Source organism: Otolemur garnettii, unplaced genomic scaffold (assembly GCF_000181295.1).
Source record: "Otolemur garnettii isolate 467f Iridium unplaced genomic scaffold, OtoGar3 scaffold00034, whole genome shotgun sequence".
Classification (NCBI taxonomy): domain Eukaryota; kingdom Metazoa; phylum Chordata; class Mammalia; order Primates; family Galagidae; genus Otolemur; species Otolemur garnettii.
The window spans coordinates 11,533,755-11,556,398 of NW_003852429.1; the positions used below are offsets into that span (position 1 = coordinate 11,533,755).

Sequence of the window (22,644 nt, forward strand, 5' to 3'; positions counted from 1 at the left end):
TCGCTTGAGCCTAGGAGTTGGGGGTTGCTGTGAGCTGTGATGCCGTGGCACTCTACCCAGGGCGATAGCTTGAGGCTCTGTCTCTGTCTCAAAAAAACAAAAAAAAAGGGTGTTGAAAAACAAGACATGAAAACCAGAGAGTCTAAATGTCATGGAACTGGTCAGGGTGAGGTGGGCGGGCGGGGGGTGAGGTTTCTAATAGTGAGTTCTGTAACACTACTTTTCTTGTTTCTGTTTTTTAATTTTAGGTCTAAAAGCCAATAATGTTGACTACACAGTGCACTCAGTGAGAAGAGCTCTTGAAAACACCGCAGTGAAAGCTGACAACATAGAAGTATTTGCCCAAGGACATGGTATTATTCAGGTATGGTTGCTGATACCAAAAACAGGTTGTAAAGCATCATGATAATGTTTTAGAGGCTACTGGATAATACTTACTATTATTATAATGATTCAGTATATCTAAATCCTAGAGTCTATAACCACAGGAGAACTGTAAGCAAAAACACAAAAACAAGTTTTATAATATAAAGACAAATTTGTTGCACTAAGACCAGAAAGAAAGTACAATAGATGGAGGCTGTGGAGAGGTTATAAAGTCAAAGCAAAGAAGGTCAAAAACCGTGCAATCGGGTGGCGCCTGTGGGCTCATGTGCCAGAGGTGGCAGGTTCAAACCCAGCTCCGGGCCAAAAACTGCAAAAAAAAAAAAAAAGAAAGAAAGAAAGAAACTGATCAATCATAATGGTCCAGAGATTAGTTCCTAAATTTGATTACTTGAAAACAGTAATTACTTTATCACAGTGTGAATAAAGAGCAGCCAAAGATGCAACTGGTGTACAGCAGTGTAGACTTGTCCTCTTAGTGGGGTAATGGACAGTTTAGAGAAGTGTATGTGGAAACTGTTTGTTGGCACTTGCTTCAACTGAAGTCAAGTGGATTGGTAAATTGCAACAAAGTATTTTCTTGACACAGCCATTTTTTAATTAGGTTGATAAAGCCTATGACTACCTCGTTCAGAATACATCATTCGCTAATAAATTAGGTTTCACTGTTACTGTTGGAAATAATCGTGGAATCTACCTCCGAGACCCTGTCCAGGTGGCTGCACCTTCAGATCACGGTGTTGGCATCGAACCTGTATTTCCAGAGGACACAGGTCAGTAATAGGCAGCTACAGCCAAAGGCTTCACATTTGCTGTTTGAATGATGTCACAACAGAGAAGCTGTTTGACCACTGTTCTGAAGAGAGCATGAATTGACAATATGATTATTTTAAATCTCACAGACTTTTTTTTAAAAAGTATTTATTTATTTAATTTCAGATTAATATGAGGGTACCAACAATTAGGTTACAGTGTTTGCATTGTTAGGTAAGGTACCCGTTGTAGTTGTGTGTCCCCCACCCCCCAGGTGTGCCAAATACCCTTACGTTGTGCCCATTAGTGGAGCACACCAGTTGCCTTTCCTTCTCCCCGGCTTTCTCCTCCCGTCTTCCCCTTTCCCCCTCCCCCCATTCTCCCTCCAACTTGAATTGAATTGAGTTTTTCTCTTGTGTGGATGTGTATTAGTTCTTCAGCTGGCTTCATGTTAGTATTGAGCACATTGGATACCTGCTTTTCCATTCTTGTGATACTTTACTAAGAAGGATGGATGTGTTCCAACTCCATCCAGGGTAATACAAAAGATGTAAAGTCTCCATCTTTTGTTGTGGCCCAATAGTATTCTGTGGTGTAAATATACCACAGTTTATTAATCCATTCATGGATTATAGGCGCATGGGTTGTTTCCACGTCTCGGCAGTTGTCAGTTGAGCTGCCATCGTCATAGAGACTTCAGGGAGAGTTGTAAAGCAGTCCAGGCCTGGTTCAAGTGCATCTTCAGGCACTAATGGAAGATCTCCACTGAAATGTAGTGTAAGGTTGTCTCGGTGTTTGGTAAAAGTATGACTGGATCATGATTATACTGAAATGTAAGGAAGATTCTGTGACTGTTTTATTTAAGCTGTGTTTTGAGTACATTTTACAACCAACTAACCAAAGTTGGCAAATTTTTTTGAGAGAAGACAGAACTTTTTAAAAAGGAAAAAAATACTAATTTTTAATTTTTGGTCTTTTTAATGCCAGAAAACTCTGAAAAAATATCCCTTCAGCTTCATTTAGCTTTAACTTCAAATTCATCCTGGGTTCAATGTCCCAGCCATTTGGAACTCATGAATCAATGCAGACACATAAACATACGTGTGGATCCCAGGGGCTTAAGAGAAGGATTGCATTATACAGAGGTATTGATATATCTGCATTTTTTTCTTTACTCTTTAACATGTTTAAAAGGTAAAAAACAAACTATGCCAAGTTTATTTGCAATGTATTGTTTTATTGTTAAGAAACAACCAGACCTTTTTACTTCCCAGATTTTGCACCTCTTCTGGTGTGTCTCATCCGTTAAGCCGTGAGCTGCATTAAGGATGTCCGGTGTCCTTTTGTGAAGCAGCAGAGGGATAGCACTGGTCTGGCAGGACTATTTCACTTAGGTCTCTTTCTCCTTGGTTATTTGTTCACTCAGCTAATACTGGCTACAGTTACCTTTTAACACTCAGCTGTATAAAGCATCTGTTAAATGGTGGCTGTGAACAAGAATAAGATAGTATCACAACAGTATCTCTACCTCTGAAGTTGTCTGAGATACTAGTTTGAACTCATTTTCAGTTGAGAATACTTAAAATATATTTATTTTGTACTTAATGCCTCATTTCCCCATTAGTCTGAATAGGTCAGAGGTTGTCATACATGAATTTGCTATTGCGATATGTAGTGTTGGGAAATGGTTTCACCTTGTGCTTAGGACCTTTAACTTCTAAGATTTAGATTAATTTATTCTGTGAAAAGATGATACTCTTATTTTTCCATCTTTTAAAAGTTTATTTGTAGATATTGAAACTTATCGCTTTATTTTTAAGGTATGTGGCTATGATATAGCATCCCCTAATGCAGGTCCTCTGTTCAGAGTTCCGATCACTGCAGTTATAGCAGCAAAGTAAGTAACAGGTTATTCACAGCTTACTGTTAAATTGAAATTCCTAATGACTGTGTATGGAGTAGTCAGACTTTTAATGGAGCACTAGTCCAGAACTAAGTATCCAGGATGTAGGCTTAGTTCTGCTCCTGGCTGGCGTTTTCAGGTGGTATGAATCTGCCATGCCATTCCTTGTTAACCGTGAGAACAAGTGACAGCAGATGGCACTGCCCCACTTTCCACCACATCATCAGGGTTACTGAGAACCTCTGCCTTCCCCAGTTGGGAGGACAGCTCAGCCATCACCTTGCTCTGTCCCTCTGCAGGATGTGACAGTGGTACTTCCATCCCTTGCCATCCTGCTTTCTGTCCCCCTTGTGCCTGGGATTAGTCTCTTCTCCTGACTCTTTTGGGCTCTTAATGTTTCTAGACTTACATTTTCCTATTATCCACCCAGGGACTGTGTAAAGTATATCAGTAGCACTTCTAAGTATCAAATTCAGGCTTAAAATTGCAAACTATGATCCTTCACAATTATAGCTGTGGCCAGTGTTTCCTGTCAATTCTGTGTTTAACCCACTCCCTGATCGTGATGCTCCAGGTTTCCTTGGGATTTGTGCGTTGGCACAGCTGACCGTTGGCTTCAATTGTCTCTCTCCCAGCTTACTGAGCAGGGATGTTCCTGGTCATCCCTGGGGTGGCTCGTGGCACCACTTACATGCCCCTAGACAGATGTTAACCGGTATATAACTTACCCCATGTGACGGTGAGCCCACTGAAGGCACAGGGACTATATACTCCTTCCTGTACGGAGCCCGTTATATAGTATGTACAAAGCAAAGCACATCGCCCAGAAGGTGAAGGATGAGAAGAGTGAAAACAAGTAAAAGTCCTAAATTAACAATTTCTGTTAAATTACTTATTTGGGCAAATATTAAGTAAGCAGTAGGTTTTAGTCCATGAGAAACATAGGGTAAAATTGAGGAGATTAAACTTAAAAAGCAGCATACACATGAAAAAATTATGTTTAACAGTTAAATTCTCAGCCATAATTTTCCTTGGAGTCCAGTAGGAATTTAGATAAAGTAATTTATTTAAAGACTTTAAAGAACCAGCTTACACATGTCCCCTTGGGAAGCTGTCCCAGATTCCCTGGGAGTGAGCAAGAATTCTTGACCCACCCACCCAGCCTCCACGCTTCCTGCCTACCTGGAGTATCTTATGTTAAATGCCTCCAGTGGTTTTTCTGTCCCCACCAGATCAGGGCAAAGGCTGGTGTTTTCTTCACTGATAATTTCTAGCTCTCAGTAACAGTGTCTGCTCTGTGGTGGGCACTCATTACATGTTGGTCACATGGACAAGGGTTTCGCTAACGTCTGCTTTGTTTCCACAGCCTGTGGGTATACGTATGACCTTGGCGTCTCATTGATTTCTTACAAAAATGCTTCGAAAGTACTTTTTGTTTCTTCTTTACTATTTTCCAGCATGGGAGCATTTTGAAGCCACAAGGGGCACTTAATACCAGTCTCACAGTAATAAGACAATTTTTTCTTTAACACAAAACACCCTTGATTTTAATTAATATCTAGGACTCACTATTGTCGGAATCTGGTGATTGGTAAATTCTATGAATGTTGTAGGATTCCTCTAACAAAAAAGAAGCTTTTTTCATAGTGTGTATGTATGTATTTCCCAAATTACAAAATAGGTAGAAAGAATTATCTATACTCAGCTATCCAGAGGGTATATCTGTTAGCATGTTGCAAAAATTGGATGATATTGTACATACTGTTTTGTGACTAGTTTAAGTCCCTGTTTATTTCTACTGAACTGTTCTCTTGCATTTACTCAGTAAGTGGGCTTATTATAAATAGAAAGCTGTTCTTTGAGAGAACCACATCAAATAATTTATTTGTATTAATTTTCAGAGTAAACGAATCATCACATTATGATCTAGCCTTTACAGATGTACACTTTAAACCTGGTCAGATTCGAAGGCATTTTATTGAGGTTCCTGAGGGTGCAACGTGGGCTGGTAAGTAAAATGGAAGTCTGCCTTGACCACTATCTCTGTGTGCTTTCTGCTTCTGTAACGGTCGGTGTGAAGTTTATTTATCACTAGCACATACTTTTCTCATAACAATACTATACGTATTTAATATCTTAGATTTGCTATTAGATTCAAAATTGTTTTTAAATCCAATAGTATTTGCATTGGTTCATACAGCAAATTATCTAGGCCAGCCGTCCTCATCCCCTTTTTGGCACCATGAGCTGATTTCTTGGAAGACTATTTTTCCACAAATCTGGGAAGGGTGGTTGGGGCTGATTCAAGCACATAGTGTCTCCACCCCAGACCATCATGCATTAGATCTCATAAGGTGCATGCAGCCTGGATCCCTCCATGCACAGCTGACAGTAGGGTTTGTGCATCTAACCTACTGATCTGACGGAAGACCATGCTCCTCTAGCAGTGATGGGAGCTGTGGGGAGTGGCTCACCTTCTGCTGTGTGGCCTACTTCCTAAAAGGCTGTGAGCTTGTATGTGTCTGTGGCCCAGGAATTGGGGGCCACAGATCTAGGCCATCTTAAGGTATTTTTTTTTTTAAATGGTACAAATCAATTTCAGCAAAGCATCTATTGCTTAAACATGAAACTTTTAGAATTTTAGAAGTGGAGCGTTACTCTTTGAAGCTCTGTAAACAAATTTTAAGTTCATAAAGTGTCTCTGAAACTTTGAGAATAAATGATTACCTTAAATAATGCTGTTGAATTATGTGTTACAGTCTTATGAGGGTGATCATGTCATGCTTCTACCCAAGGCTGTGGTTATACTGTATTTTCCTTCACAAAGTCCCTGTCCTAAATATAGAATTCAGAAGTTAGTGTTGGGGGCAGGGGATTTAAGCTGTCAGAACTCACATTAAGAGAAAGAAAGAAATACGGGCAGTCAAGAGAGTGTAGCTTAATTTAAATTAGCAGCCAACTTTACTAATATTTCCTGGCTTCAGGCGCTGTACACAGATGGTCTCTCTTGTAGCCCAGCAGAGCCCTCTGAGTGGATAGTTGCCAGTAATCAGAATGGCTAGTGTTTGACTTAGGAATGTGGTTTTTTGCTCACGTAAATACAGATATACTTACATCTAAGAGCTTATTTAGAATGAGATAATAAAATCATACGTATGAGAACTAGTTTGGGAAGAGCTAATTGTCTTTGTGGTTCCCTGTACCATCTTCTTACCATTTGTCTGTCTGCAGTCCATCTATCCATCACTTGATAGCATAGGAAGTGCAAAGCTTTTCTTGTTTTATACAACCTGAGTAAGGGCAAAGTAACGAAGAGCAGAAGCTGGAAGTTAAAGCAACAAACTGTCCAATATAGCCTGTTACTATGCACACTGATAACAGTGGTGCTATTGCAGCATTGATAGCCCTGTGGATAATCAAGAGTTGTAGTAGACGCACTCATTAAACATCTTTTTACAGGCCATCTGTTTGCCGGGCTATTCTTAAAGGGTGGTGAGCTACATATAGGACCCTGCTTCCAGAGACATCTTCTAGGACGTGCCTGAGGAGCATGTAGTCCAAACCCCTTGCTTATTTTGCAGTTAAGAGAACCTGGGTTAGAGGGAGGCAGTGTGGCATGGTGGAAAGGCACAGGCTTTGGACATGACCAGTCTGGGTTCAGATCCAGAGTCTTCCAAACGTTAACAGTTACTTGGGGCAGGTTTCTTAATTATCTGAACTTCTGTTTGGACTGTAAATACTTTTTATTCTCCTGTTGATAGTGTTTACTCTGCTGTTGACAGGATTAGAGATTTTCTAAAGTCCTTGGTACATAGCTTGTCCACATTGAGATTACATTCATACTCTTGATAGTTCTTCCAGGAGTGGAGCTAGAGTTGTGGCATTGAACAGCTGTGGTGTCATTCACGCAGGGACCCTTGACATTTTACAGCTCGTGGCACTGGTGAATGCACACTAGTAATGTTAAAGAATAAAAATCTATGGTTAATTCATAGTGGATTGAAGTCGTTTAGTGGTGAATGTCAGTAATTATAAAGTGCTCTAATTATAATTTGTTTAGGTCTTGAACTAGCATTGAAAATAGTTCTTTAATTAAAAATTTATTGAATGATCTAGAATGGAAGTAGCTCAGAGCATTTAAGTCTTACATAAAAAGCCTACAGATGATTTCTGTTTCAAATAATTAGAAATAGCGTGTAACATTAGATTAGATTTTGTTTCTAGGAAACTGACAAGGTTCCAAAAGCTCTGTGCCTATTCAGCTTTGTGAACCAGGGGGATCCAGCCTTGCTCGATGCCCTGGAATTAGAGCAGGTACTCTTCAGATAAGCGGGTGGTCTTCACCGTGATTTTGGCATGCCCCCAGCACCATGTCAGAGTAAAGCTGAGCATGTGTAGTTGTGATGGTCATACTTTGTAGAAGCAGACAAGACCAAGTAAAGAGGGAAAGACTAGGGGAAATTATTAATGTTCTGATGGAAATGAGGCATGATAACATAGCAGGAATTGATTGGTTTTCAGCTAGAAGAAGAAAGGAAGGATTTTAAAAGGCACTTGCTTAGGATAATTGTGTGTGCATCTGTGGGCAGCTTGCTGTTTCCTGATGTTTGCAGCGTGATGGTTTTTCATTTTTATACCAATTTATTTACCATAGAAAATCTTCTATCTTTCTAGCTTTATTAATATTCTGTTGATTCTTTTTAAGGAAGTTTGCAGATTTCATACCATTTTATTTTTGACACCTTATTTCCTAAATAAGTAGGAATTATTAAGCCCACTTTATGTCTGTTTTAAGTCTTAGTAGTTTAAAATTTCGCTTCCTTCCCTGTTGTTTTAGAAGTTACAGTGTGTTCGTGTTCTTCTGAGGTGTCGGCCAAGTTTGTTCTTCATGCAGTGCAGCTCGTGAAGCAAAGAGCATATCGGAGTCATGAGTTCTATAAGTTCTGTTCTCTTCCAGAAAAAGGAACACTGACTGAAGCTTTCCCTGTCCTAGTAAGTTTGATTAAAATTTGAAATCCTAAATCTATTTCTCGTCCTTTTTGGTACAGGCTAAGAATAAAAATTTGAATTTAATTTTATAGTTTATATTCAGAGCATATTGGTCAATGCCCAAAAAATGGAGTAGGAAGATAAGAGGCAGTCTAGTTAGAGTACTTGAAACCAATTGGAGGTAAATGTTCATCTCTTTACTTTTTGAATAACAATAAAAAAAAAAAGTGCTATTCTGGTAGATTCTGATGCCTCATAATTTAGACCCTGATTAGATTGTTTCCTCATTGACAATAGATTCCTTAAGACTTCTCTGTATGTCAGTTATTTGATCAATGCCCTGTTGTTGAGAATCTTTGAGGTTAAGTTCCTGCTGCTTCACGTCTGAGTTATCGCAGATGAGCCAGATCTCCAGTCGTATCTAGGCTGTTAGAAGTGATGACTAGAAGGCGAATGTACTGATGTTGTTTCTTAAACTTCTCTTTGTTTTTACTTGGTTGTGTGTTTTTTTGTTTTTAACTCTCATGTTTCTGGCTACTTCCATTTGTATTCTTCCGTACATCAGTGTTACAGCTACATGATTCATCTTTTTAAACTTTCCAATCCATTAATTACCAGAAAACTTGATTTAAAACTTAGTGCTAGGAAGTTTTTCCTCAGTATTTTTTAATAAGGAGAATGATATAACCATGACTTTGGGTTGCTTTGGTCAGCAGCCCAAGACTCAACTTTGACCGTTGAATATGACTTATTACAAAGTTAGAGTTTCCTTTCTCTTGTCATTATTCATAATTATTTTTCTCTTGGTCCTAATTTTTTATTCCATTTTATTTTTCACCATTACTTTATTGTGCTTTCTAAAGCTGCCTGAGATCTTTTATGACAAAAAATATAGGATTATGAGTAAATTGTGTATATTTAAATACCGGCTCCCTTTCCATGCAATTACGATTTGTCTCTTAGCATAGCTGGTAAAGGTTCTTTGTTTTCTTACTACAAATAGGAAAGCTTAAAAGCATAGTATTTGTCTAAAACAGCTAACATTTATGTTCTGTAATTTGAAGAAAAATAAAAACTGTATTTTATAATTTTTGTTTGGCAGGGTGGTAAAGCAATTGAATTCTGCATTGCACGTTGGTGGGCGAGTCTCAGTGACGTCAACATCGACTACACCATCTCCTTCCATGGGATAGTGTGCACTGCTCCCCAGCTGAACATCGTAAGTTCCACAGCACACCCATCATCTTTAATGTCAAGTCTGCATTATTGACAAGTAATTTCATTGGCTAGATTTAAACTTTAATGGGGAAATTACCTGTGGTTCAAAAAATTGCAGTAGTCATTGTTCTTGGGTACTTATAAACTTTGTATTAATCACAATTATTTTAGGTACAAATACTTTTTAAAAAGTTTAAGAAAGTAATTTGATAAATATCCTTTGTAGCATGCATCGGAAGGAATCAACCGTTTTGATGTACAGTCCTCCTTGAAATACGAAGATCTGGCTCCCTGCATAACCTTGAAGAGCTGGGTCCAAACATTACGGTACCATTCCCTGTTTTAGGGGTATAAATAGTGAATATTGATTGAGGGAGATCTCTTAACACTCTTAGAAACAGTCCCTTTTTTTTTTTTTTTAATTCATCTGAGTGCTGGAGAGGAAAATGCTTCTTTATAGCTCTCTGGGAGGCATCCCCAGGAGCAGCTTCTAGCCTCTCCTTCCTCCTGACCTTAGCAGGAGCGTGCCTAAGGATGGTGAACAGTCATGCCTAGTCCGGATAAGTGGGCATTAACCTTTTTATTTAGTGCCCTAAAAGAGTAAATTCACATTCCCTCTGACACCATCTTGTGAATCTTGGTCCAGTCCTTTTCAGAAACTACAGCATACCTGCAGTCTACTGTTGGTGCCTCAGCAGCTGCCCCTTGCCCTGTTTCCACACACTCACTGTAGTGTAATGATGTCTGTTTTTTATTGTTTAATCTGACATTAATTCATATCAGCATAAAGCCTAGTTATGAGTGCATTAAGATAACCAGTTAAGAGTGGCACAGTAATGTCTCAAACTTCTAATTTTTGAAGGTATATCCTGTTCTTCCTAAATCTTTAAAATTGGATAGAAATTTAAAGTAGATAAATTATATCAACATTTTGAATTATGTACGTGTACAAAACTTATTTTCCAATCTTTATAAAGTCTGTACCCTTAGTAACTTGCTTCAGAAGATGACTAAAAAGATTAAATACCATTTACTCAGTCAACATGAGGGCTGAGTGTGGCCCTGGAGTGGTGAGCAGCAGCAGGGGGCAGGGTTGACCCAGCTGGAGTGGCCCAGGTTGTACATGGGCAGTGTAGTCAGCAGTTCGGACAGAAGGGTTCAAATCCAAACCTGCCCTTCAACACTGTGAGTGATTTGGGATTTGGTTGTGTTAAAAGCTGTCTGTTGGCACTTGAAAATGTTTTTATCATGAAAGATTACCTTTGTAATATTTGTTGTAAGATTTAGACTCACAACGTATTGCTATGGATCCGTCAGTATTCAGTAAAGAATCTTAGGAGCTACCGATTAAAATATTACGAAGTATACTGAACAAGGACAGTTTCAGGAATGCTCATCTCCCACTTTACAGATTTTATTGTTTTTATTTGTCTCATTCAGTGAACTGTTAAATCAAGTATACAATTTCTTCATTATAGCCCAGTGAGTGCAAAAACGAAACCTTTAGGATCAAGGGATGTTTTGCCAAATAATCGTCAACTTTATGAGATGGTCCTGACGTACAACTTTCATCAAGTAAGTGTTTACCTAACAAAGTATACCCTTATGATGAATTTTTTTGTTTTGTTTATGATTTATAAAATCAAACATAGAAAATTATATTAGATGTATAAGAAGAATCAAGTAATTAATGAAATTAATTTGGAATTTCTCTTTAGGAAATTATAATTTGTAATTAAGTAGCATTCAGGTGTGAAGTCACAAAGTGTAAATTAGTGGTGACCTGGCCTTGAGCTGTAGTTGTTAGAATCACTGATACTGATACCTGGCCAGTAGTACCATGAGATCCCTGGGCCGTTAGATGTTTCAGGAGTGCCACGTGCCTTCTGATGTGGTGCTGGGCCTGATCGCGTCCTGTGAAGCAGGTGTCACAGCAGTGAGAGATTGGACTAGCTCCAAGGTGGGATAAGTGGTCAAAGTAATTGAGACCAGTGGGAATGCTAGATCAAAGAGTTTTGTAGGATTGATGTGATTTCAGTAAAGCTGTTGTTAAAACAGTATCCATTTGATCGTAATGTTAGCTCATTGATTTCAGTAAGTTGGCAGATTTCAGCTTTATGATGTAACTATATATTGCTTACTAAAGAATACAGGTAGATTTGTATTTTTAAAACTCTATAAAAATGTCTTTTATTAGTGCCAAAATACTAGATGTTGTACATTTTCAAAATTGTTTAGTGCAAAAAGTGAAAAAATAGGTTCATAACAATATTAAAAATCTGTATTAGAACCCATATGTAATCCATGTAATCATTCTTGTTTTTTTATAGCCTAAGAGTGGAGAAGTAACTCCAAGCTGCCCGCTGCTCTGTGAATTATTATATGAATCAGAATTTGACAGCCAGCTATGGATTATTTTTGACCAGAATAAAAGACAGATGGGCTCAGGCGATGCCTATCCACATCAGGTATAAAATTCCCAGTAATTTTTAGAATTAACAAAAGCAGTGGCCTGGCACAGTGGCTCATGCCTCTAATCCCAGCCCTCTAAAAGGCTGAGGCCAGAGGATCACTTGAGCTCAAGTTCAAGACCAGCCTGAGCAAGAGCAAGACCCACTATCTCTACTACAAATAGAAAAATTATATGGGCGTGTGATGAGTGCCTACAGCTACAGCTTCTCAGGAAGCTAAGGCAAGAGGGTCACTTGAGCCCAAGAGTTTAAGGTTGCAGTGAGCTAGGCTGGTGCCATGGCACTCTCGCCTGGGGCAGCAGAGTAAGACTGTCTCAAAAAAAAAAAAAAAGAATTAAAAGAAGCTGTTTCGGCTCGGCGCCTATGGCTCAACCGGCTAGGGCGCCAGCCACGTACACCTAGGGTGGCGGGTTCGAATCCCCAGCCCGGACCCGCCAAACAACAATGACGGCTGCAACCAAAAAATAGCCGGGCGTTGTGGCGGGCGCCTGTGGTCCCAGCTACTTGGGAGGCGGAGGCAGGAGACTCGCTTGAGCCCAGGAGTTGGAGGTTGCTGTGAGCTGTGATGCCATGGCACTCTACCCAGGGGGACAGCTTGAGGCTCTGTCTCAAAAAAAAAAAAAAAAAAAAAAAAAGAAGCTGTTTCTGTTTCCCGAACTAATAAACTTCCGATTTCTCATTATGATAATATTCATATTTTTTTAATGCCATAGTTTTGCATCTAGTACTTTTGCAAACCACAAGAAACTTTGTAGTTTGTTGTAGTGGTTGAACAGATTGTGACAATTTTTCTGTTCGGTAGTTGTGGAGAATCATGTTTCAGGGTAGGGGATGGGAAAGGCTTGCACACACCGGCTTTCTGTTTATCGTGTTTCCCCTTCCTACACGCTGCTTCCACTGGCCTCCGGGTGGAAAGCAAATCATCAGAGAGCCCTGAGCACCGTGAAATGGTCCCAGTCTGCATGGGATAGAGAACACGGTAGCAGTGGCCGTCTTCAGTTTACTGGGACTTGAGATTCACTGCCTCCATGGACAGCGCGTAGTGCACATCTATCAGGCACTGTGCTTTGTGCTGTCACATTGAAGAGAAAAAATCTTGTAGTCATGTAATTTATAGAAATTTTACCTCTGAATGAAAGCTTGTTATAAGGCAGTGACATAGTTCTTGTAACATTTATAATTTTATGCTGAATAATGAAAATAATTTGTGAAGGTATTTTTTTCCCAGTTAGTCATTCGTGGAATGACATCTTTTATTTCCCTCAAAACAAACAGCAGTTACATCCCATTACAGACTGGATTACTGCAGAGCATTACTTTTTAAATCTTCTCAAGAAATTGCTACTGCGGAGAACAGCATCCCGCTCTCTTGAACGTGTTGACTCAGTAGACATAGTAGATTTGTATTTCCTGATCTCTGTTGGCTTCCCCTTTTCCCTTTCTGCACTAAAGGGGTGTGACACTCTGGTTCTATTATAAAGATTAATTGGGCGCTGTGATGCACACTCATCGTCCCTGCTGCTCAGCAGACTAAGGCAAGAGGATAGCTTGAGCCTAGGAGTTTGAAGCTGTAGTGTGCTGTGTTTGCACCTGTCAGTAGCCACTAGACTCTAGCCTCGGCAGCATAGAGAGACCCCATCTCTAAAAAGAAAAAATGATACAATTACTAGAAGTCATATATGTAGACATAATTGTGTATATTGTTTTAGATATTCTATGGCACCTCAATTTTGCTAACTTTTCAGCGTTGAGTTATACATGTCTCTGAGAATACATGAACTAGAAAATCATGGGTTTATCAGTCTCGAGCAGACACTGATTTTTTTGCCAAAAATATGGGAATATTTAGGAAATATTCTGGAAAATGTTGTGGAAAGACTTCAGGGCTTTGCAGTTAGACCTGACTCCAGCTCCTTTGCAGTTTTGTGTCGTGTTAGGCAAGTCACTTGATGTCCCTGACTGTCTGCTCACAGCACACTCTGGGCTTTGTGTGAATGTAATGTCTGTACCTCACATGAGCAATCTCTAAGTGGGAACTGTTTCACTATATCCTCTTAACTGTGATTGATTTCAGGGCTTGGTTAAACTTACTTTTTCCAAATGTTGTTTTTTATTTTTAGTATTCTTTGAAACTGGAGAAAGGAGATTATACAATTCGGCTACAGATTCGCCATGAGCAAATCAGTGATTTGGAACGTCTTAAAGATCTTCCATTTATTGTTTCTCATAGATTGTCTAATACCTTGAGCTTAGATATTCATGAAAATCATAGTCTTGCACTTCTGGGAAAGAAGAAATCAAGCAATTTGACATTACCACCCAAATATAACCAGCCGTTCTTTGTTACTTCCTTGCCTGATGATAAGTAAGTGATCACTTTCCTTGTACTGAATGCCCATCTTAGACACATTACATGAGGCTAAAGGCAAAGTACGTTGTTGTTTATCATTGTAGGCTGAGCTTATTTCTCCCTTTTGATTTTTGAAATCTTTTCTATGGGAATACATTCAATATGGAATTATTTTGGTGTTTCTCCCCTTAATTACCTTTGTGAAACTTTCTCTTTTGTTGCTTTTTCCCCCCGTCTTTGAATTCTCTTCTTAGAGTACCTAAAGGGGCAGGACCTGGATGTTACCTTGCTGGATCATTAACATTGTCAAAGACTGAACTTGGAAAGAAAGCTGTAAGTACTATTTCTTCTACACTAAAATTTCCTATTCCAAAATTTTCATGTCCTTGAAGATGGGAATTGGTTCCACATTTTAGAATGGGTAAAAGAAAAGATATCCCTGGAAAGTAAATTAATGCAATGGAACCTATTTTAAGTTGACCACCCCGGGAACTGTAATTGGTCAACATACAGATGTGGTCAACATAAGGAACTGGGCCTACTGTACAGATACGCACATGTGGTGCATGGCTGGTCTGTGAATTAGGGCAACTGAAGGAGGTGATCAGTGTAGGGCAATAGTCAGCTGTGGAGATTCTACTATTGGTTTTTTTTTTTCCCCACGGTTATTAATAAAAGTCAGTATTTGGTTATCTTTTAAAATGTATCATGTTTTTAAATATTCAGTATTCTTTTTCATGAGCCTAGTAAGTCCTTGAGCCCTAAACTATCCTACTTGACAAGGTTAATGCATGCAGACTTCTGAGAAATGTGTAGACCCAAATCAAACTTTGCTTAAGTAAGTAGGATATTTAAAATTAAAGCAACTTATATAATTTTAACCAACATGTTAATGGATACAGGAATAAGTCAGATTCTCTTGGCTTGCTTCTAAAAACTAGTTGGAATAATTATTACTAAGGAATGATTTTTTCGCACAAGTACAGACCTTTTTCTTGTTGGAGTTTGCATAATAGAAAATATGAAGTGTTTCTTGCAGCGTTGCCTTTTATCTTAGTTTCAAAGTGTACTTTTTGTTAGAAACATATTTCTGGTTGTAGTTTAGAGATAAATGATACAATTCTATAGGTACCTGTTTTTTCCGTCTGTGTTTTTATTACAGATTTATTTGAAAATGGTGTTTACATAGATTGATCACCTTTTTTGTAAGATCATTTTAGCTCAGTGCAGTAAAAGTTGTCATTCTTACAGTTTTGCATTTCTCCTTAGCATTAGTTCTTATAAAGCTAAGTTTATAATCTATACCAGAGTCTTTAAGTGCTGTTTTCAAAATGAGAGGATCTCATACATCTTAAAAATTACACTTTTTTCTTGCCACTGTTGAGCCTAAGTAAGACTTAGGGGAAAGTTGCCTCCTCTGACATTTCCTGGGTCTCATTTCAGTCTATGCTATTTACACGTGCATACTTCAGTATAATTTGAAGTAACTCAGTAGTTAATGATACTGGAATTCATACATGCACTGATGTAAGAAGTCCTAGTAGTCTTTTGGGGATAGATTTTATATCACAGAAAGCCTAGCTGCTTCCGCTATGAAGTTTTCATTCGGATGACAGATGACTCTTACCAAGAGTCCACTTCCTTGGGAAGAGTATAGCAACAAAGCATTGTTGGCAAAAAGTATGCAATTAGCAATTCAGAAATAGTTACTACACCCTACCTGTATTGTTTCAGAGGCAGTTATGATATTAATTTATAAATCTATGGGATTAATTGTAGTTATTTATCATGGTAGACTTTCTTGGGAAAAAACCATAATCTGAAGGTACTAAGTTTGTTATAATGTCCATCACATTGTTTATTTAATGTCTTTCTTCAGTAGTTGTGTGTTTCTTGTTTTTGGTAGTTGGGGAAATAACAATTTTACTTCACTTTAACTTTCACGGTAACGTTGATGCTTTTTATAAGAATGTATAAACTGTGATAGTCATGTTAAAGTCAGACTCTATAGACAGCTTAATGTAAGTTTAATGTTCCAACAAATGTTTTTATCACAAATGGATTTTGAACTAAATTTTTCACATAAAAAGTTGAAAAAGGTTTGCCCTTAGGAATAACGTTTGAGTTCATTTTTATTAAAAAACAAAAAAAAAGTGGCAGTATTGCTTTCCCTTAAGAGCATGCCATTTTGATTAGAGACTTGACCCTCCAAGTGCCATGACACAGATGGAACGTAAACTGGAAGAAAATTAGACAGAGGCATGTCTCCATCCTGTGTAGATTATGCATGTTTTCTTACAGAATGTCGTTCTAACTCCCAGGGGCAGTCTGCAGCAAAACGACAAGGAAAATTTAAAAAGGTACTGATTGTCAGTTATTAAAAAAGATGTCTTAAAGCCTTATTTGCATATTAAACCTTTTTTCTGTCACTATTATAAATCTTTTTTAATATTTCCCATAGTTTCCTTTCTTCACATTCTGCAGTATCGTGCTGTTAGTTATTCCTACAATGTCGACATACTGCTTTTCTAAAGGTTTTGTTTTTCAACCATAAATCCCTGGAAGACCTGTTTTCTGTTCATTTGTAGTAAGAAATACTGTTCATTTCTTGCTATAAATACATTGCCAAATAACAATATTTGAAATGTTGTATATCTAAAATCCTGAAGAGAGATGAGTGTAATTTTTTTTACCATACAGGCCAAAGGGCTTAGTTATTTTTAGTCTAAAAGCATTTTTTAATTGGATGGTTTGATTAATAAGATATTGCAGCTCTTTAAAGTGAACTTTACTCCCTGCTCTTACATCTCTCCTAGTTCTGGAAGGATAGAGACAGGAAGAGAGTAATGGACATGCCAGAAACAGAAAGACTGCTGAGCAGAAGTTAAAGCTTACACTGATAGCGCAAATGGATTATAAGACCGTAACTACCTAGAGGTGGTCTGATCAACTTCCCTGTAGCTTTAGCAATTTTTGATTGAGTAAGAGAACCAAATTTAACTCAAAAAAGAAAATGTATGCTTTTAAGTGTATTCTAGAGAAAGGGACACCTTTGAGAGCTCTCTGATGAAGACCTACTGACATCAGCGTTTTAGTGATTTCTTTCCTTCAAGCAGAAAACATCACAGTGGGAGAATCAGTAGACTCTTAATATATAAACAAAAATAGTTTTTTTTAAATTTATAGATACAGAACTGGGGTCACCATTTTGTAATAGCTAAAATTTCATTATCTTCTGAAATGTCTACATTATTACCTAATGGTAAACATTTTGTTCAAACAAAATGCACCACTAGGAATCTTCTTCCCAGATAAAGGACTGAAGGCCAATGCTACGTATTTCTCCACAGGGGGTCTCGACCTGTTTGAGGTGGTATAAATTAATTTCAAGTAGGAAATACTAGTTCATAAGACTCATAAAACTAATTTCATTTTATGTGTTGATGTGTATATCTTTGGGTCATTGTGAACATAGTTTGAAAGCATCCTTTAGAGAATGAGGAAAAGGTATCCTAGGAACCCATTAAAGATTGGAGGCACTTAACACAAAAGCCAGCGCTGACTTTTTTCTTCTTTTTGTAAAGTTTGATAAACCTTTTGGGAGTTTTTCTGGATTTATGTTTGGATTGAGTTGTGCATAGGAAGTTTATTGCTTGACAGTTGGTAATGCTCCATGTGAAGAGCTTGAGTCACCTCTGCTTGTCCCCACTGTCTAGAGCACAAGTCTACCATACAGCTCTTATTTTCAGATTGGTCAGTATTAATGGTTTATGGTCACATTACAGAGGAAATATATATAATTTTTGGTTAATAAAGATGCCAGGTAACATGTTTGTACATAATTCTCAATGGACTTGATCTTGAGTTTGTGACTTGATTTGGAAAGGGACATCACTCTTAATTTTAAGTCCATTATAATATGAAAGAATGTAGCTACTTCTAACAGGTCATAAATAGCATTCAGATATGATATAAATCTTTAAAATAGTTTGTGTTAAGCTTTTAAATTTTTGCATATATTGTTATGAATAATTCAAGAGCTAAAGAGATTGCCATTTTCGAACCAATTTAAATGATGGTGTGTTATGTTACCCAGAGTAGTTACCAGTTTGATGGTTGGGTCTCACCTTCCAAAAAAATATCATTCAGTTTTCACACTATTGAAATGCTTTGTGAATAGTCAAAATGATTTTTTAAAACTTGCCATTGAGTATGTACTATAGAGAACTACTCATAGCATTTCTGCAGAGAAGATTATTTCTGACTGACTTTTTAAACCATAATCAATATTTCTGAAGATTTAAGGTACAAATTTATTTCTATTACATTGACCCTATATTAAGCTCTATAGAAAAGTAGGTTGTAAAAATACTTTTTGGCAAAAAGAACAAATGACTATGATAAAACAAATGAAAAATAGTACCCTGTTTCTTTTGATTAGATATTAAAGCTACCAGGCTCACAGTCTTCCATAATAAAAATTTCCTGTCCTAACATATTTTATAGGATTATTGTAACATTTATAAGTACTAATGTGGCTGGGCATAGTGTCTCACACCTGTAATCCCAGCACTCTGGGAGGCTGAGGCAGGTGGATTGCTTGAGCTCATGAGTTCGAGACAAGCCTGAGCCAGAGCAAGATCCCATCTCTTTAAAAAAATAAAAGGCCAGGCGTTGTGGCAGGCACCTGTAGTCTCAGCTACTTGGGAGGCTGAGGTAGGAGGATTGCCCAAGAGTTTGAGGTTGCTTTGAACTAAAGACACCATAGCACTCCACCAGGGGTGACCAAGTGAGACTGTCTCCTAAAACAAAAATGTGTGTGTGAGTGCTAATTTGATACATTTAATACATAGAGGCCTGATTACAAACCCTAGATTTTTTTCTTAAGATTATTTCATCATAAATATTCTTTGTCTCTGTGCTTTTAAGTGATAATTCAGTATTACCCAGATATATGATTTCTTCCTACTTCTGACAGGTCTTTGTTAGAATTCATGGTTAATGATAAATTTTAATGGATTTTTTATTTTAAATTCAATTCTATTTTCTCTCTTCTATACTAAAAAAAAAAAAATAGCAAATACCTCACCAGAGAATTTCAGAGGAGGAATTGCCTCCCAGGACATAGGCTTCCTGCCTGGAAGTATCCCCTCTCTCCCTCATATGGGGTGAAGAGGCATGAGAAGCTAAGGGGAGCCCTTGATGTTTAGTAAATGGGGACTGCCGGGCTGGTGGCACTCACATTCTAGCACACTGGTAAATGTGTGACAAAAATATTGGAGGCCACTCAGACCTTTAATTCCTAGATATGTTGTCTGTGCTATACAGATGACACTGAAAATGTCTTTTTGTAAGAAATAATTGGTAGATTATCAACTTAGATTTTGCAGACACCTTCCCTTGGCTTTGCTTTGGGCAGGGCCTACCTGGGAGAGCGAACCTCAAGGTGGAGGGAAGAGTGGGTGACCAGGTCCTGAAAGAGCTGGCCCAAACAGTAGGCCTTTTCCCAGTCCCACACTTCCCAGAAGGCCTTTGTCCACAGGCTCTGCCTGCCTGACCCCAGCAGGAGAGTGAGACTGAACAGCTGCCGGTGGGTTTGTGGTGCTTTTCTGGGCTTTAACTGAGTCATGGGGAGGTAGTCATTATTTGTGTTGGAATATCTTTAGAAAGACAACAGTACTTTTTTATATTTACCATTATATCATTTTATACCCCAAATTGAGTTTAATTGTGAAAATTGTTAAAGTGGAAATATTTATATATTTACCTAAAATGTCTGTTTGGGGAAAGGTGGGGACTTGCAGTCCTGTTTTTTACTCAACATATATAAGGCTTTCCTGAGATGACTGTGATTAGGGCAATGGCAGTCTTTTCGGTACATCATTTGTTCCAATTTTAGAAACTATTAATTAAAAGTAATATATTTTTCTGGGCCAGGCGCAGTGGCTCACACCTGTGATCCCAGCACTGTGGGAGGCCGAGGCAGGTGGATTGCCTGAGCTCAGGAGTTCAAGATTAGCCTGAGCCAGAGCAGGAACTCATCTCTAAAAATAGCTGGGCACCTGCAGTCTCAGCTACTTACTTGGGAGGCTGAAGCAAGAGAATCACTTGAGTCCAAGAGTTTGAGGTTGCTGTGAGCTACGATGCTGTGGCATTCTACTGAGGGTGACAAAGTGTCTTTTGTCTCAAAAAAAAAAAAAAAAGTAATATGTTTCACTTAACAGCTTTAATATAAACATGAAGATAGAATTTGAGAGACTCATTTAATAAAGAATTAAGGACACTTGAGCATTGTGCCAAAAACAAATCTAGCAGGTGTAACATGTGATTTCATTTTCCAAATAATTCTTTACTTTTCATAAGCAAAGACTTAACAGTAGAATAGATTTAATTACTCTCCATTTCTCTATTCTCTTCAAAACAAAACTTCTTGGAAGAACTCTAGATATGCCTGCTTCCTATCCTGTCTCTGTGTCTGTCCGAGTCAGCCTGCACTGTGCCCTGACTCTGGTCTTGTCGCAGTGACACTGTGGCTGTCCCTGCCAGGTGTCCAGAGCACACGACCTCTCAGCTGCGTGCCCAGTTGACTGCTAACTCTTTGTTCACAGTGGTTTTTCCTAAAGGCTTCTGTGACCCCAGAACTTTTTTGCTTTTGACCTTTCTCACTTGCACAGCGTCTAGGTAATAGACGCTTTTTCCATTCACCATCCCAGAGTTGCAATACTGCCAGCAAACACGTTAGTTCTACCTCAGATCTATTCATTTTCTTCCATTTCTGCCTCTTGTTCCTTAGTCCAAGGCGCTATGGCATTTTCTGGGCTTCCTCACTTGCTGTCCTGCCTCTGCTTTTACTCTCTAGGGTCCGTTTAGCAAATAGTATCAAGAGTTACTAAAAACAAAGTAAAAATTTTAATCCATACAGGATCTAGAGTTAAACAGCAAAAACCTTTAATCATGTCACTGCCTTCCATAAGACTCTTGTGCAAACTTCTTAGTGTACTGAACGTAAAGTCAGGCTTCTTCCCACCGCCTTGAGTTAGCTGCTTCCTGCTTGCGTAGCCCATGGAGCTGTGCTTGCTATATACCATGCCAAGGTTCTTGCACTTGTTCATCTTCAGCTGGACGTATGGGGTGGTTTAGACCAGAACACTTTGTGTACATTCGTTCCCTCCTCTTACCTGAACAGTTAATATCTATCCCTTTATTCTGTTTTATTTCCATCATGTCTTATTCATGTTAGAAGTGATTTATCATTGTTTAATTTGCCGAGTTAGAATGTCTGTTTGTAAAGGCAGAAAAGAGCCTTGTCTCTTACATTCTTCACTTGTTTTTGGTAGCAGGGGAGTTGTTTGGTTTTTTGTTTATTGTTTGTTTAAGACAGAGTCTCACTCTATAGCCTTGGGTAGAGGGCTTGGCATCACAGCTCACAGCAACCTTAATCTCACGAGCTCAAGTGATCCTCTTCCCTCAGCCTCCTGGGTAGCTGGCACTACAGGCATGTGCCACTACACCTGGCTTATTTTTCTATTTTTAGGAGACATGGGGTCTTGCTCTTGCTCAGGCTGGTCTGGAACTCCTAAACCAAAGTGATCCTCCTGCCTCGGCCTCCCAAAGTGCCAGGAGTGAGCCACTGTGCCTGGCCAAGATAAAATTTTTCACTTGTTTTACAGCCTTATTTAGTCCTGTTGATTGGACAGAAGAGTAAATATCCCCTTAAATTTACTTAGAAAAAACAATCTTTTCCCTTTTTAATTTTAACTTCATTCCCTTCTCAGATTTAAAGTCTGAAAGGTCAGTGTACTTTTGTTAGCAGTCTGAAGTAAAGCTGAGAATACCAAGTACATTCAAATGGAGAAACACGTTCTTTTTTATTTTAAGGAGACATCAGAAGTATCAGCACTTTAAAGTTTGTTAGAAAATCGCTATGATTGCAGATTGGAATTTTTGATGTATTGTGACCCTTACAATCTGAAACACAGTATAGTGCAACTAAGTGCTCTCCTTGTTACGGGAGACTTAGCTGTCAAAGAGGATTTCAAGTGTATCAAATAAAACATATTAACCTGAGACTCTCCACACTCACAGGATGTCATCCCTGTTCATTACTACCTAATACCTCCACCAACGAAGACTAAGAATGGCAACAAAGATAAGGAAAAAGACCCAGAAAAAGAGAAAGATTTGAAAGAAGAGTTTACTGAAGCACTACGAGATCTTAAAATTCAGTGGATGACCAAGTAGGTTTTTAACTCTTAATTCTTTAAATGTTTTGGTTCACTTTCCCAGCTACAGCAGTACTGTGTATATATGCACAGACCGTCTTCAAGGGCGTCAACAGCAATGGCAGGGTTATAGGTGCTTTTAAATTTTCTTGTATTGGATGTATTTTTTGTAATTACCTTTTGTGATAAGAAATTTTTATAATTTTTATTTTAATAACCTAATTTGCTTTTGGAAAAGAATTATATTGGAAGATATAAAAAAAAACAAAAATCACTTTGGCCCACACTCCAAAGATAGTGATTGTCCCATTATTATTTTTCTTCCTTCTTGTACATGTACCATTATAATAAAAT

General features: G+C 38.3%; 1 protein-coding gene across 2 annotated transcripts in view; it reads left to right on the top strand.

Moving 5' to 3' along the window:
• The window catches only part of TPP2 (tripeptidyl peptidase 2), a 68,795-nt gene that overhangs the window by 32,379 nt on the left and 13,772 nt on the right, over positions 1-22,644 (top strand). The window contains exons 12-25 of one of the 2 annotated variants that reach the window (XM_023513094.1): positions 249-364; positions 989-1,157; positions 2,125-2,282; positions 2,958-3,034; positions 4,942-5,048; positions 7,878-8,032; positions 9,132-9,248; positions 9,474-9,574; positions 10,726-10,822; positions 11,578-11,715; positions 13,839-14,083; positions 14,323-14,401; positions 16,390-16,428; positions 22,154-22,305. In XM_023513094.1, coding sequence (XP_023368862.1) covers positions 249-364; positions 989-1,157; positions 2,125-2,282; positions 2,958-3,034; positions 4,942-5,048; positions 7,878-8,032; positions 9,132-9,248; positions 9,474-9,574; positions 10,726-10,822; positions 11,578-11,715; positions 13,839-14,083; positions 14,323-14,401; positions 16,390-16,428; positions 22,154-22,305 — 1,750 coding nt within the window. The remainder of the gene's footprint in view (positions 1-248; positions 365-988; positions 1,158-2,124; positions 2,283-2,957; positions 3,035-4,941; positions 5,049-7,877; positions 8,033-9,131; positions 9,249-9,473; positions 9,575-10,725; positions 10,823-11,577; positions 11,716-13,838; positions 14,084-14,322; positions 14,402-16,389; positions 16,429-22,153; positions 22,306-22,644) is intronic. The other variant, XM_003789607.3, reaches the window with a different exon arrangement.